Genomic DNA, 16,565 nt, shown 5'->3' on the forward strand with positions numbered 1-16,565 from the left:
AGAGTATGGGCTTTGGAGACAGTAACTCTTACTTAGTTTTCTTACGTAATGATACATACCTCATAAGCCTAAGCTATGCAATCACAGAGAGTTCAAACAGGAGCTCAATAAGTTCTAAGTACTACTATTATGATTATGCTCATACAGATTGTATAAATATAGAGCAAGTATTTTTGGAGTCCACTTTAAGATGATGAAATCAACTCTTACAGAGTTTAAGTCACACATCAATGCCTCACCTTCACACCAAATATCATATTAGTGGCCGATAAGAAACAAACAAAAATTCAATCTCTAATTTTGAGGAACTTTTACCAAAATTGGGGAAGAGGAGGTCTGTAGGAGAATTATAATCATGGATACGACATTATGGGTGAAGTTAGTCATGGAAGACATCTTGGTGGAGGTGAGCCTTGAGCTTAGTTTGACTCAAGAGTAGATTATGGGTTGTAATACAAGAATGGGGCAGTAGGAATCATATGGAGAAATGACAGAGTAGTGAGAACTTAATAGCTGAACAATATTCACTTTCACATTTAAAGGCAGGGTAAAAAATTATTACTGTCTACAATATTTGTAGCCTTATTGCTCATCAAATTCTGTTGTTTTGATCTATTAATTGGAGGTTTGGTTAAATAGAAGATATTTAAACTTGAAGAATCAAGGGTAGTTCATTCCTCAGTTGGGTGGACCATGCACCTCTCAAAAGGGTTACAGAAAGGCTTGTTCTCATTCCATTCTTCTTTGCTCCCATATCCAACACATAGAAGCTTTACCATTCACCTCCCACCTTAAGTTGCTACATAAGAAAATAGTTTTATATTTAGATGCTTGGTTAAAAAATGCCCTCATTATAGTTACTAAAGCATAATCAAGCTTGGGGGCCTGTATGGAGATGAAACTGTGACAAAGCTGTGAACTAGGTAAGATTTATCATTATATTTTTTTCTGTAATGTCAATTTTCCTTGTAGCCTGAATTTCATCATGCCCAATCCATCTTCATGGTCTGAGCACCTCCCACATGTGAGGCTCTAAGTTGAGCTGTGAGAATCCGAAGCTAATGCCCTGTATCTTCAAAGTCTAAACTAAAATCTAGCCAAGAGATCAGACGTGAAGCGAGGTAGATGCTTAAGAATATCTAGAAGCAGACCCAAGGGCAAGTTAATCTTTCTTCTTTATGTTAAGGGCTAGTCTTTGCCTTTATAGTGCCATTCCAAAGGGGTAATCAATGCTAAGATGAATAGTAAGTGCCTTGTCTACAACTTGGATCACTAGAATATCCATAGAACTACTTGAGTGTTCAGCTTCTCAAAGTGCTCATCTGAGGGCCAGCCCCACAGAAATAAAAAGATCTATATTTTCTGTCTGGAAATAAACCTACTGTAATAAAAAATTCGGCATATGAAGTAGAGCCTTTCTTTTATCCTATCTTTATTTCATATAAGTTTCCTAGATTTCCCTTGAAAATTATTTTGTGCCACCTCAACCTTATTCTGAAATCTACACACAGACTAGGCCAAAAATACAAATCATTTTTTTTTTAAATGAATGCATTTTGATAGAATTCTGAAGTGGTAAAGATTTTTAATAATGTGTTAGTATTTTTCCCTCTGATACCTGGTGTCTGATGCTAAAAGGTTTATATTCTTGATGTTTATTATATGTAGGTTTGGCTATATAAGATGAAAGGAAAAGGACAGAAGGCAGTAAATTAAACTAAGCTATGGAAATTCTTATAACTACTTAAGAAGCTTATCGGACAAGACTTCTACTTCAATGATTTTGGGGGGACATTTCACAAGTGACCACTAATACTCTATTCAAATACTTCTTTTTAGTACAACCTGGCACCATATTCCTTTTTAATCATAACATTAGAAGAGTAAACACATATACAAATTTCCCTCAAACTGTGTCATAAATCAGGTACACCAAGAGCAGCATTTATGGTCTGAGTACTTTATAATGTGAAAAACAAATTCGATTACTGTTCAAGACCCTGAGAAAGCCTATGCATATTCCAACTCCCCAATTTTGAGGGGGAGGGTGGGAATATACAGAATGATTGAAATTCAATAGACTTTGTCAAAGATAGTACGAAACTAAAATTCACTGTTTTTCCTGTGTTCTTTATGATCTGTCAATGTCAGTCCTTTTCTTGATGGTCTCTGCAGGGTTCACCTGGATCTGTGTGAGCCACGGTGTGCCTCTATCAGGCGTCTGTGAGCAGGGAGAATGAATGTGCACATTTTACTGAACATGAGTGACTCCTACTGTCCTCTGGGGTCAAGGCTATTTTTTCACTGGGAAGTCAGACAGTGCAACTCAGCCTCACTGGCTTAGGCATGTGTAAGTTCCTATTGGCGTAACACTGGGAAGAAATATGGGGAGAAAGAAAGTAAAAAGGAGGAGCACAAGAAGAGGTGAAATCAGAGGAAAAGAACGCGAATTGGAGGAAGATGAATCAGGGGTCATTTCTCCAACCATGCAAGGCAAGTAAATGCAAAGCAAGTACTATCTTTCTGCACTCATATAGAATTTACAAGACACACAAAATGACACAAAAAGGCAGTGGGCAAATGTTTAGGCAACTGAGGTAATTATTTGGTTACTCTATCTTGAATAAAGAAATAAGCAGGTGTTTATTCATAGTTCATCTGAATAAGAAAGTTCCAAAATGGTTTCCCCCCCTCCTCAAAAATTGAATAATAGTAACTCAGGTTTACACTAAGAGGTCCTGAAGCAATGGACATTTAAAAATGACTTCTGAATCACATTTTAAATAATTAATTCATTTGTTAACAAAATGCACTATTAAGTACTTTTGGTACCAGGGGTGCTTCAGCGTATTCAAATTCTCTAAGAAATATATTTGCTCTAGTTCATAAGCAACTTCAAAGCCAGCTTGGAATCTGAGGCAAGGATTAACTCAAGTATATTTCATCAAAGACTAGTTGCAGATACTCTCAAAAAAATTACTAATGCTTGTTTTTCTGGTCAGTTCTGCCTACATATCACTTTGGAAATTGCTGCTTGAGATACTCAAGGCATGTGTGTTGTAAAACAGCCAGTAAGTTTTAGTTATGAGGATATTACACTGATAAAACTAGGACCTCATTTCTTACCCTCTGTTTTTAGTAAATTAGTGTTTCTACATGTAATTTGGTAGCATCGATATGGACACCTCTTATCACGTAAAGGTTCTGAAGGATGTAAAGAGTGTTTGTCTACTGTATTTCATGACGTCTGATTTTTTTTATTCAAAGTATTTTGCATTGCATTAAAAATTGCGTATGTTTGATTTCACTCTTATGTGGAATTTAAGAAACAAAACAGATAAAAATAGAGGAAGGGAAGGAAAAATTAAATAAGAAAAAAACAGAGAGGGAAGCAAACCTTAAGAGACTTTTAACTATAGAGAACAAACTGAGGGTTGCTGGAGGGGAGGTGGGTGGGGGGATGGGCTAAATGGGAGATGGGCATTAAGAAGGGCACTTGTGATGAGCACTGGGTGCTACATGTAAGTGATGAATCACTAAATTCTACTCCTGACACCAATATTAAACTATGTTAACTAACTTGAATTTAAATAAAAATTTGGAAGAAAAAAATTACACATGTTGTGTTACATTAAATAAGATGCTTTCAGGAGTGCCTGGTTGGCTCAGTTAGTTAAGCATCCGACTTCAGCTCAGGTCATGATCTCATGGTTTGTGGGTTCAAGCCCTGCATCGGGTTCTGTGCTGACAGCTCAGAGCCTGGAGCCTGCTTCAGATTCTGTGTCTCCCTCTCTCTCTGCCCCTCCCCTGATCATGTTCTGTCTCTATCTCTCAAAAATAAATTAAAATGTTAAAAAAAAATGTTAAATAAGATGGTTTCAGTGTATGGCTGCACAATAGAAGAAGCAATTTAAGACCCATCAATTCTCAACCTCTTTGATTTTTTTTGGCTCAGATACTTGGAAAAAAACTACTTAGCATGTGTGTTACACTTTGTGGCAGGCCTTGATTAGGAAGGGAAGACTATATTCATCTGATGTAGAGGTGCAATGACCAATAGTTTATTGTAAAAATTATCAGTGGAAAAAGCAGTGAATAAAGTATGGCAATTAGAGCTTAAGCACAATTCCTATCAGTGGAATTTTGAGAAGAGTTATATAAGAAAGAGAAAGTCTGGTGGTTAGTAGGAGAGAAAACCCTCTCAGGGAGTTTGTGGATAATCTGTTTGTGGTAAACAAAACAAAAACAAGACCCTAGAAGAAATGGAAGTAAGATGATGACTCAGAAAAAGTAAGATAAATTCTCTCTGGCAAAACCCTTTGACTGATCAGTCAATGTGTGGCTCTGGACCTGAGAAAAGGAAAGAGAGGTTGGCACCTTGCAGAGTATGGTCAAGGGTTTATGAGTAGTTTCCAAAAGGAAAATCTAGAATGACGCTGTGCACACTCCCTGCACAAGCAGGGAAGCCACAGCTTGAATGGAAAGCATCTTCCTCTGTGGCTTTCCTGAGCTAGTGGAAGGGCACTCAAATAATAAAGAAGCTGGAGACTTGGGGCGAGAGGGTCCCCATTTAATATTGCAGTCAATGAACTCATGCTGCTCTATGTTACCTGGTGTTAATTCATCTTAACTGGACTGTGTCAAGAGAACTAGCAAGATTTGATGGGTGAGGAAAGACCACTGCTTGATTCAAACCAAGAGGATAGTTAGTAAATCTTACTTCATACCTGTTTTGATCATAAGAATTGACATTGGAGTTTACAAAGACAGATTTTGGAAAATACATGGTCTTGCAGTAAACTATTACTAACATGAATTTCATTGTGGGAGGTGGGGGCTAAGAGAGTACTGTAATATGCATATTTTGAATTCTCATTTTATTTTACTTTTTTGATATCACCTTTAAGAAAAGTCACAGACAGGGACAGCTTCTAGGACTTACATCTCTTCCAATGAGGTCTTCTTGGTTTTCCACAATTCCCCAGGGGGCGATGCCTATGGTACATATCTTCCCTCGAGACTTAGATGCATGGTCCTTCAGGGCATCCCCAACATGGCGAATAACACCTAAGAGGAAAAAGAGAAGTATTACTCTTTTTTTTTTTTTTTTAAAGCAATTACTCACCATTGTTCTAAAGGAAACTGTGATAAGGGTGGTTCACAAGGTTATACACAATGAATATAAAGTTTTGACACATTTCTACATGTGTTCAGAAGAGAACATAAATTTATGGCTCTAATGTCAGATACATTTGCAGGACTTGTATATGAACTCTAGCAATGCATTTCTTATTCTCCTTTAAATTCTTTTTTTCCTAAGAAAAAAATTAGAAAGCATCCAATGTCAAAAAAAAAAAAAAAAAGAGGGGTCCCTGGGTGGCTCAGTTGGTTAAGCATCTGACTTAGGCTCACGATGTCATGGCTCGTGGGTTCGAGCCCTGCATTGGGCTCTGTGCTGACAGCTCAGAGCCTGGAGCCTCCTTCGGATTCTGTGTCTCCGTCTCTCTCTGCCCCTTCCCTGCTTGCACTCTGTCTCTCTCTCAAAAATAAACAAACATTAAAAAAATAAAAGAAAAAGAAAGAAAGAAAGAAAGAAAAAATTGAATACAATTCTTTAAACTTAGGGAATCTTTCTCTTGTTCTATAAGCATAATGATGTTAGTATGACTAAGAACCAGTGCCATGAGTACATCCTATAAAAAAGCACCATGCTTAATATTATATTAACTCTATACCAGAGTTTGTGTATGAGTTAGGGTCATTCAAATAGAGTAGTTACTTAGCTCAGATTTTGTTAACCTTTATTTCATCTTCCTATTTATTGACATATAAGGTGGAGACCCTACTTACAAAGAAAACCTTGGCATATTACGTGGAAAATTTATGTTGAAAATATATAAATACAGCTTTTTAGCTTCATCAATGAAAGTGTTTTCCTCTCCTGTCATAAATGACCTTCCACATCACTGTGGCCTTCCTCACCGTAGTTAAAATGAAAAAAATCAGTTTACAAGATGGTACGGAACCTCTCTCTTATCTGTTAATAAAGATAAATTGCATTTAAAAAAGATGCAACTTCTAATCTGTTAACCTCCCTCTCAAATAATCATTTTTTTTTTTTTTTTTTAATTTTTTTTTCAACGTTTATTTATTTTTGGGACAGAGAGAGACAGAGCATGAATGGGGGAGGGGCAGAGTGAGAGGGAGACACAGAATCGGAAACAGGCTCCAGGCTCTGAGCCATCAGCCCAGAGCCCGACGCGGGGCTCGAACTCACAGACCGTGAGATCGTGACCTGGCTGAAGTCGGACGCTTAACCGACTGCGCCACCCAGGCGCCCCTCAAATAATCATTTTTTAATAGACGATATAAAATATCTTTTCTAAGAAAAGTTATTTCCACTTATCAAAATTCCACCTATTCCTCAAGGAAAAATCCACACCTCGTGCCATCTCCTATATGAAAGTTCAATTGGATTTGATTTTTTCCTCCCTGTGAACAGGACTGCAGTTTGCATATCTCAAACAGTGCAGTATGTTACCTAACATATTCTTCCGTGATGCACAATCCCACATGAGGCTGTCTCCTCTAAGGGCAAAACTCCTTGCAGGGAAGGTTGGGGGGGTGGTCAGTGTCTTACTTCATCTTTGTATGCTTCACGTGCTAGCACAGAGTAAGGGTTCTAATACTGCATGAAACTATCAAAATGCACCAGGAAATTTAATCATGAGAGAGGACACATTTATGTGAATCACTCCATTCTGAAATATTCAGAAGATCAAACAGAAATACGCTCCTTTAAAAAAAAAATCAACTAAAACCGTGTAAATAACACTAATCCATGTTGGGATATGCTGGCGTGTTGATAAGAATACAATTTCACTTCGTAGCTTATCTAGGGATCTTCTAAAATAGAGTACTGGTGAAGAAAAATTCAAGAGTCAAGCTGTGAATATCAGTATTCATTGTGTTTCCCTATTCACATGTAAAACTCCTTTCAGGGCCCATCCTGGACAAGAAGTTTAACTTCCTATGCCCTCCATCAGCCACAATTCTATTGCCGTTCAGGTAATCTGAGATGCCATCATTAGAACTTCACTTTGGGTATTGGATTGAACACTAGCCTGGAGTGAGGCAGAGATGAATTCTTTGGTTTATTACAGAATTCATGCTGTAACTTCTTTTGATACGGGGTGCATTTCATAAAGGAAGAAAAGTAATAAACAGTGTTCTGAGTTCCCAGAAACAGACGATTGTTAAGAGTTTCTTTGGAACCTTTAGAAACCTTTGAGTGGGTGTGTATATGAGGTGCAGATTATGCCAGGAAAGCAAAACACTGAATAATCACAAGTGAACGATGCCAGCTAAGCTGAATGAAAGCAGGAGCCTAAGGCCTGAACAGCCACCAAAAGCTAATTGCTTTGTAGATACTTGATTACTACAAAACAAACAGCAAAGAGCTGACACAGAGCATTCTAAGAACATGTCAGTTTACAGACTGAGTCAGGATTTCACGTAACAATGAGGAGCGGGGCCATGTGCAGAGTTCACTGCTGAAATGTGCCTACAGGGTTGCAGGCTGAGCCTTCACAAGTTCTAGGTATTGACGAGAATTCTGAGTGCAGGTCTTGGTCACATATCACCCAAGCTGCGAACAAATGAGTAAACAGTATTGAGATGAATTCGCTGGTCCAGGGTTATGTTCAGACTGTTCCACAACTCCACACTGCACGGAGCCTGGAAACAAGTCTGAGTGAACATGCTACACTATAACTTGTGTACTTCCAATGGGCACTTCTGGGGAAGTGTGTCAGGCTGGGGAAATATGTCTGAGCAATTTACAGGCATCCATTCCATTATCGGCTCCACATTAATAATGTGCTGCATGTAAGCACTTAAAGGTTTGGGAGAATTGATTTGACAGCCTACCTGTATCACAATATAGAGAAACTCATTTGGCAGGTAGAAAAAATTGCTTGGATTCAGAGTGTGATGTGTCTTCTGTTGGAGTTGATTTAATAAACTATTTAAAAAATTTTGTTTAATGTTTGTTTATTTTTGAGAGACAGAGTGTGAGTGAGGGAGGGGCAGAGAGAGAGAGAGGGAGACACAGACTCCCAAGCAGGCTCCAGGCTCTAAGCTGTCAACACAGAGCCTGTTGCAGGGCTCGAACCCATGAATCGTGAGATCATGACCTGAACCAAAGACGGACGCTTAACTGACTGAGCCACCCAGGTGCCCCTTAATAAACTATTTTAAATAATAAACACACAATACTCCAGATGTTGCCGTCACAATTTATGTCCCTGATAAAATGGGCATTTTGCAAAATTTAGAGCTATGTTGCACCTGACTTAAAATTACTTAAAGATCAGACACAGAGCTTCCAAATTTAGAGCAAAAGTTATTCTTTGAAAAATTACTGGATACTTAATTGGCAACTTGAGGTACTGAAAATATCCTGTGAAATTCCATTAGTCATGTTTGCAAATTCTGGATAGTCAAGTATTAAATAGCCCAACCTGCTTCCCAGGTGTAAGTAATTCTTCTTGGTTGAAAACTAACTGTATGGTTATCGTGTGGGTTAAGGGAGGGCAGAAGAATCTGTGAGACGAGGGAGAACCAGTGAACGTGGACACATGGGGAAGAGAGATAGCTGTGGGAATGTCAACATCGTTAGCCCTAGGAGAAAATGATCTTAGGTACAACATTCTCATGGCCTTAGGTTGCCTCTGTCTGACTTCCAGTTACCTGTGTTAACCCCTCCAGTGAATATCCATGCGCCGGTTGTCATGGCCGCTTTGATGAGACCTTTTCCAAAGACTTGCTTGAGTTTTGGCTGGAGTTCAAAGTTCTGCAGGCCCCCGTGCACAGAGATGAGAAGCTTGGGAAGCTCCAGCTGCCATTCCTTGGTCATCAGGTGTAGGAGGAGATCAGGTTTCGTATCGAAGGATACTCGCACGTACTAGAACAAGAGTGGCCACCGATTAGGGAGACAGGGGAGGGCTGGCTGCCAGGGCTTATCCTTCCCGATTGCAAGGATAGGTGTAGCACGAGAAGAAAACATCTCCTAAAACAGCGGATTTTTGAAAAGAGGCAAATCATTTTCTTTACCACGAGAGTCTTCGTTAGGTGAAGGCATTTGCCACTTTTAAAGGTGTTCTTGAAATTGTGACTTATTATGGACTTTAAAATTGTTTGATTTTCTAAAATGCACTGTGAGCCCAGCTTTGCCCAGTTATACCAACTGGACGTAGATATAGATGTTTCTGCGACCCTGTCACTTTGAGAGGTTTTGAGAAATTCTGCAGTTCTACATCATGTAATAAGAATTTTAAAATAAGGCAATAGCTGACGATCTTTATTTAATTTACAAAAACTGAATACCAAATATTTATCTTTTAAAGAAGACAAGTGACAAAAGACGTGCCCATTGTTCTTGTAGAATAATCTTAAAAAATGAAAGTGTATATCAGATTTCAAGGTGTTAGCAGATTCAACTGGAAATAAGCGATACTAAGTATATATAAAGGAAATGCTATAAGTACACACAATGATAAACATCTATATAATCATATACATGCTCATTTAGATCTCAGTTTAATTATATAAGGACTTCCATCTTTGGCTGGAAACAACTGAAATACCGGGCAAATACATTTGAAAGCCTTTTGAAATGCATTGCTGAGCGGGCATTTAAAGAGCAAACATCCAGATTCCTAAAACAGAGTAGAAGCTGGGACCTCAGGAGACAAGGAAGGACCAAAGCAGGCTTTGGACTTGAGGGTTTCTCCTCAACTCTGCAAAACGGCACCTGCTTTCCTGGCATCACGCAGGATGGATGAGTCTATTGGGGGACCCCAGGTAAGCTGGGACACTGTTTCAAAGGGCTCCACTCTCAAGTGTAAGGAGGAAAAAAGTAAGAAAGTCTGATGTACAGAAGAAGACAGCAAGGAAGCCTGCCTGCTTCTACCTTGTTTCTGAGTGGATGGGGAAAAAATTCCCCTCTGATTATTTATAAACAAGGGGGGCTCTCAGGACCCCTGGGTGAGTCAGTTGGTTAAGTCTTGGACTGCAGCTCAGGTCATGATCTCACAGTTCATGAGTTCGAGCCCTGTGTCAGGCTCTGTGCTGATAGCTCAGAACCTGGAGCCTGCTTGGGATTCTGTGTCTCCTTCTCTCTCTGTCCCTCCCCCTCTCATTCTCTCTCCCTCTCTCTCTGTCTCTCAAAAATAAAATAAACATAAAAAAAATAAACAAGGGGCCCCCCTTCACACAGACTTTGATCCACAGTGACACTATCAGTGTGGTTTGAAAAACACCAGACTATTTAATTTGAAATGGTTCTGGCTGGGCAGTGGTTCCAGATAACAGGAAGAAGCAAATGCGGATCGTTTGTGGAGGAATGCATCCTCAATCCAGCGCTCAGATAGTTCCCATTGGAAAATAAGCATGTCATAGTAAAAAATAAATAAATGAAATGTATTGCACAAGGAAATAAAGCAGTATGAGTGAGAACCAAAAGAAATAACAGATAGCAGAGTAAGATCCTCAAAGATATTGAAATATTCAGAGAATATAAAATAGCTATCTTTAATATATTAAAAACCTGAATGAGATTATTGAAGGCATCAATGAGGAACAACAGACTATAAGACCAATACATTTGAAAAAGATTCAAAAACAACTTCTAAAACTAAAAATGCAATAACTTAAATGAAAAATACAATGGAAAAGTTAGGCTACAGATTAGACACACTAATGATAGATCCAGAGAAATAAGCCAGATGCAGCCTTAAGAGACAAAGGAATTGAAAACAGAAGCAACACTGAAAACCTTGGAGCAGAGCATCTGAATTCTAGATGGAAATAAAAGAGACAGGGAAGAACCAACACTTGAACAGATACTGGCTGGGAAATTTTCAGAAATGTTGAAAGATACACATTCTCAGATCGGGGAACGTCAGTGAATCCCAAGCAGAATAAATAAAAACAAACCCCACTCAGCGACACCTCACAGGGAACACCAAAAGAAGGGAGGAAAAATTCAAAAGCCACTAGAAAATAAGACAAACCACCTACAAGGAAACAGTCATTTTAAGGCAGAAGGTCTACTCCTCAACAGCAAAAATGGGTGCCACAAGCCAGTGCCTTCAATGTGCCAAGAGAAATTATCTGTCAGTGTAAAATTCTATATTCAGCGAAAATATCTTTCAAAGATGAGAGCAAATTATAGACATTTTCAGACTACCCAAACTGAGCATTTATCTCCGGCAGACTTCACTGAAGGAAGTTTTAAGATATATACAGCAGGGAGAAATTACATGATCCCACATGGACGATCTGGGATACAAGAAAGAATGGCAAACAAAAAAATTAGCAAATACACTGTAAATCTAAAAAAGCATTGCCTGCATAATATAAAATGATGATAATATCTAATGTGTGGTGGGAAGGGAAAGAGCTAAAGCAGTGGATATTACAGCATATACGTGAGTTGGGAGCAATCAGCATTAAAGCATTCTAAACTCTGTATGTCCTGTGGGAGAGAAAAGAAAGGTACTGACTAACTTCAGAAATTGTTAAGTATTCACCTTGAAGTAGTAGAACCACGAAAAGAGCAGACGTGCATGCAACACAAACATATGCTTTTAGATGTATAAGTAAAGAAAGTTATACAGGAGATGACAATTTATTGCAAAATTTTTGGATCTAAGAGCCCCCGCTGTTGCAAAAAAAAAAAAAAAAGTTCAAATTATGTCAATTCTTTTGTTAAAGCCTATTTTAAATATATTTGACTGAAACAAGAGGCAAAGTAGCTGAAAACATGAAAGCAGCTTGACAAAATAAACTGCATCATCCAGAAATACCAAGGAGCTAAAGTTTCCTACGTACCAATACCAGAAATCCAAAGAGGTGTTGGGATCTAATGAGCTGGTTTTATATTGATTTAATCTACGTAGCAAAAACCAATTCCAGAACAGAAAGAGTAAAGGTTGGCAATTTTAGCTAAATACATTATACCAAGAGAATCGTAACTAGAGTTTACAATGTGTGAATTGGCGTAGTTTACACACAAGCTTTCCTGCAGAGGATAAGACCTTTCTGAGATCTACCAACAGAAATTTTCAGTAACAACAGGCATGCATTTTGGTGCCACACGAGGAGCTTTGGGGCTGAAGGGTGGTTATTGGAGTGGTAGATGCAAACACAGTGTTTCTTAAACAAAGGCTATGTTATTGTTTCTCTATTATTACATTTATTAGCTCACTGAGTGACTCTATGAAAAATATCTAGATAACAAATGCTATAAGATCAAAGAATAAAGTGCTTTCTGTCCCCATGCACTGAATCTATGCCACTTGAGTAGTTAAAATTTGGCAGCTCTGCTGAATTGAATTTATGTCATTTTGACTAATTCCAGAAAGGGGTGTTTAGTGAAATAAATTAGGACTGGGACTCACAAGGCTTCCCAACTAGACAAACCAAAAATGCTTAGTGTGGGAGATGACAAAAAATTGCTTTTTAAAATTACTGTTCTCTTATTCACCCTCTTACACCTTAAAAAAAAGAGAATAAAAAAAGAACCTCATAAAAGTGACCAAAAAATCTACTGAATGTATTAAAATTCCTTTTGAATTAGCCTAATATTTTTCCCAGTTAAGGAAAGCTTGCTCATGATCACAGAGCTCTTATTACTCTGGTAAATGCTCTAGTAGGGAATGAACGACCTTGAATCACCTTGTCCCCTGCTCTGTCTTACAGATGGGGAAACAGAGGCACTAGGTGTCTTGTCTGTGTAAGGTCACATTGCTGGTAGGCCCTCTTCACATATTTCTCTCTGCTCTCCATTTCTTAACTCTGAGAAAACAAACAACCAACCAAACAAACAAAAACCCTAAACCCAAAACCAAGACCCTTGTGTATTTACTACACTCCTGCAACACACATTATTTCACAGACTCCTCCCAGTAATGACGAGGTTGGTATCATCCACATTTCACTGATGGGGAACAGAAAGGATCCATCAGGTTCAACCAATAGTAAGTGGTAATGATAGGGTCCATAGCCCAGGTCTGCTGACGCCAGAGTCCTTGCTCTTGACCTCAAAGTAAAAGTGCCCTTTCCACCTTCCGTCTCCTTTTGCTTTACCTATAAGGAGTCTCAAAGTTCTAACGATCCATTTCTGAAATGAATGTTTTCAGCCAGGGCTTTCCCTCTATTCCTTCAGTTGCCACTTTAGGAATACATTCTCCTTACTAGGATGTCAGTTTGGATTATGCCAACAGCCTCCAAACGGTTTCTCTAACCCCACGTCCTCAACAAGACACCGACAGAGATCTTTCTCCAATTCCTTTTTGATCACACTATTTTTCAGTTCAAATTGTTACATTATATATAAACTCTAATTCTGCCTGTCATGATCCCCCACAATTTAGCTTGACCCCACCTAGAGGTGTTCCCCACTTCTCCCTGCATTTGGCTAATGCTGTTCCCTAAATCCTAGAAAACCCAGTTCCTCTCTTTGTCATCTACAGAAATCATTCCCATCTTTCAAAGTCTTTTACTTACTTTTCCTAAGAATGCAAGCTCATGTTGATGCAGCGTAACTATCAACCTAACCCAACTGGATTTTTTTTTCTGGTTGTTTCTTGCACGTGTCCGTTTTCTCTGGCCATGCTGCAAGATCTTTGAGGGCAGGCACTGTGTTTGACTTGACTGTGATTTTTGATCTTTCACACTGGCTACGAAGTAGTCAGTCTTAGAAATCAAAGGGAACTTAGCAATATCTTGGCCACCATGGCAACTAGAAATCATCTAGTTCAATTTTTCTGCTTTACAGGGCAAGACAGTAGACCCCTAGAAGATGAGGGACTGAGACCTGAGAGCTAGCTGTCTAATAATCAACCACTCACGTAATCCATTATTTAAGCTACTGCTGCGGTGCAAAACTCTCGGGTGAGCTGTGCTTCTGAAACATTAACGTGCACAACTTGCCTGGGGACCTTGTCGGAAATGCAGGTTGGGTTCAGTAGGTTCGAGGTGGGGTTTGATGTTTTTTATTTCTCACTAGCTCCTGGGGGACCATGTAAAAAGCAAGGATTACAAATCCTCCCCAGACCAAAGATTCTAAGTGGTGTCTTGGGTTTGTCATTGGGCCAAAGGGAAAAAAGAACACTCAGTATTTTACATGAAAAATCATAGAGAAGAACGGAGGAAATACTGGAGGAATTATTCAGGTGACAATAAATAGGAAAGTGCAACCATTTTCAGACTACCCAAATTACCTCCAACTACCTGACCCTTGGATAATAAAAGGCAAGAGTCTTTTTCTTTTTTTAAAAAGGAAGAATTTAAATGAATCAATTAATTGCTTTTTGTCATTGTTATTGTTTAGTAACTCAGCAAGTGGTTTGGGGATAAGAGGCTAATTAAAATGAAGGGATACAATGACAATGTACAATTATCTGAAGATGTCAATTTTTAAATTCTACTCTTACACCCATAAAAAGCAAGTTAGTCAGTGAACTCTCCAGGTGCTTGTAATAGAACAGCTAACTCATGTGCCGAATCAGCAGCTTCAAGGTCATAAATGGTTGTTCCCAGAGTAATTAATAAACGGTCAATGTGATTTGAAATGAGGAGCTCTCTTGGTCAAGATAAGCAGTTTTGACTGTCCACATGTGAGCTCATTAATTGCTAAGGGATCACCTTACAAATAACAAGAAATCTTCCTGATGGGTATACTAAATCTGGTCACCTGGGCATTACTCTGATGTGGTGAGTGATATGTGCTTCCATTTATAGATTTTCCCAACAAGGGCAGCGCCACACTCTAGCATCAGGCACTGGTGCTCTAAGACATTTGGCCAATCTGAGCACCTTCTCTTGTGAAATGCTGGCGCTCCTGACCACCTCACAGGACGCTAGGAGGATTAAATTGTGAAAACTCACCTGGTGTGGGAGAAAAACCAATACATGTAAATTGAATACAGGTTACACTCACCTTTTAAATTACTTGTGCATACGATGGGATCCAAATATCTGTCCTTTAACTCTTTAGTGGATATGTTAAAGTAGCCTTTTGTTTCTCAACTCGGAGTTATCTGGGGAGTGACTGGTGCAGCTGTTTATCTCTATCTGTGCATTTCTTTAAAAAAAAATTTTTTTTAATGTTTGAGACAGAGCATGAACAGGGGAGGGACAGAGAGAGAGGGAGACACAGAACCTGAAGCAGGCTCCAGGCTCTGAGCTGTCAGCACAGAGCCCGACGCAGGGCTCGAACGACGGACCACGAGGTCCTGACCTGAGCCAAAGTCGGACGCTTAACCGACTGAGCCACCCAGGCGCCCCTATCTATCTATATAAAAGCACCTGCTGAGAGCAAAACTACCACCTCTGCTCTAGGCTGCCTGGCCCATCCTTCTCTCATGAGCCCTTAGTTCCTCACTTTATAATTTCTAGAGATAAGCTGAGCTCAAACCAGTTGCCCATGCCTAGAATAATCGTCTTCTTTTCCCTTCTATCATTAGTGCCCCTGCCTGGCTGATGGGTGATGAGCAGATGACATCCAGGCCAGCACCTCAAGAATGCTCTTCAGTAAATAGAGGTTTGATTTAGTTGAAATTGTACCATTTGATCTGTTCTCAGGTGCTTTGGAGGCCAATGCATCCAGCATGATTTCCATAAAGAACACATATTTTGAAGAGCAAACCACCAACTGGTAAATTAAATTGTGAGAGACGATCATTGAAAACTACGGATTTCTTTTGTTTTTGTTGGAAGGGCACAGGGCTTTGGTAACTGAAGCCTGAGTTTTTGTTCTTGATTCTAAAGGTCTCTTTGGTAAAAGCAGGCGACTTCACGGCAGCTTTTGCTAATGCCACTCTTCCTGCTTCTTCACTAACAATGTTACGATTCGTTCATCAGAACAGGACTCAACTTTACCATGGCCTCACTCCCCATTCATGTGGGGCTTGTAGACGTGTCACAGACTAGACAGCATCGTTCTCCCTTTATAACACCCAGGGTGGGCAGAGGCTGGGTGTGTGTTGTATGTGTGCGTGGGGGGTGGGGTGGGGAGAGAAATCGTTGTTACTACTCAGAGAAGGCTGGGGCTGTTTACTTAGGATGTAATAATTCTCCTTGTGGTATTCTGGACTTGAGAGTGGGTGGAACAATTTGGCTCTGACAATGAACGAGTGACCTCTTCAGCCCTAAATTTTTACTCACGTAACTTTGCCCAGTTGTCTAAATGAAAATGGAAAAGCTGCAGAATGATAAACCTGGCTACACTCCTGGAAACAATAAATGACAAATCCTAATACTGCAAAGCCATCTTTACTTCTGGGAAATTATGGAGTGGCATTTGTGAGTAGCGCTTGTTCAGAGTAATGGAATTACCACTGCTAACTCTATTTGAACGCTTACTTTTAAAGCTTTTCTTCCCAGGCTGTAGGGGGAAATCTGGCCTAGTTTTCTTTATGTTGAGAAATGTGATAAGCATCATTTTATTTTTTTAATTCTTGTAGCCACATTCTTAAATGAGTACTTTTAATTAAAGC

At 39.3% G+C, this 16,565-nt stretch overlaps 1 protein-coding gene and 1 long non-coding RNA gene across 10 annotated transcripts in view; one reads left to right on the plus strand and one right to left on the minus strand.

Moving 5' to 3' along the window:
- Window positions 1–16,565, minus strand: part of TRPM3 (transient receptor potential cation channel subfamily M member 3) — an 803,813-nt gene that overhangs the window by 229,701 nt on the left and 557,547 nt on the right. For all 9 annotated transcript variants that reach the window (XM_086684995.1, XM_086684993.1, XM_086684999.1 and 6 more), the window contains exons 4-5: window positions 8,752–8,965; window positions 4,943–5,067 (exon numbers count right to left, since the gene is read on the minus strand). In XM_086684995.1, the coding sequence (XP_086541121.1) occupies window positions 4,943–5,067; window positions 8,752–8,965 (339 nt within the window). The remainder of the gene's footprint in view (window positions 1–4,942; window positions 5,068–8,751; window positions 8,966–16,565) is intronic.
- Window positions 16,090–16,565, plus strand: part of LOC147574723 (uncharacterized) — a 175,406-nt gene continuing 174,930 nt past the window's right edge. The window contains exon 1 of the long non-coding RNA XR_015243461.1: window positions 16,090–16,371. This is a non-coding gene — a long non-coding RNA (uncharacterized LOC147574723). The remainder of the gene's footprint in view (window positions 16,372–16,565) is intronic.

The sequence above is a fragment of the Puma concolor genome, chromosome D4 (genome assembly GCF_028749965.1).
Source record: "Puma concolor isolate L17-30 chromosome D4, mPumCon1.1.hap2, whole genome shotgun sequence".
In the NCBI taxonomy this organism is placed as follows: Eukaryota; Metazoa; Chordata; class Mammalia; order Carnivora; family Felidae; genus Puma; species Puma concolor.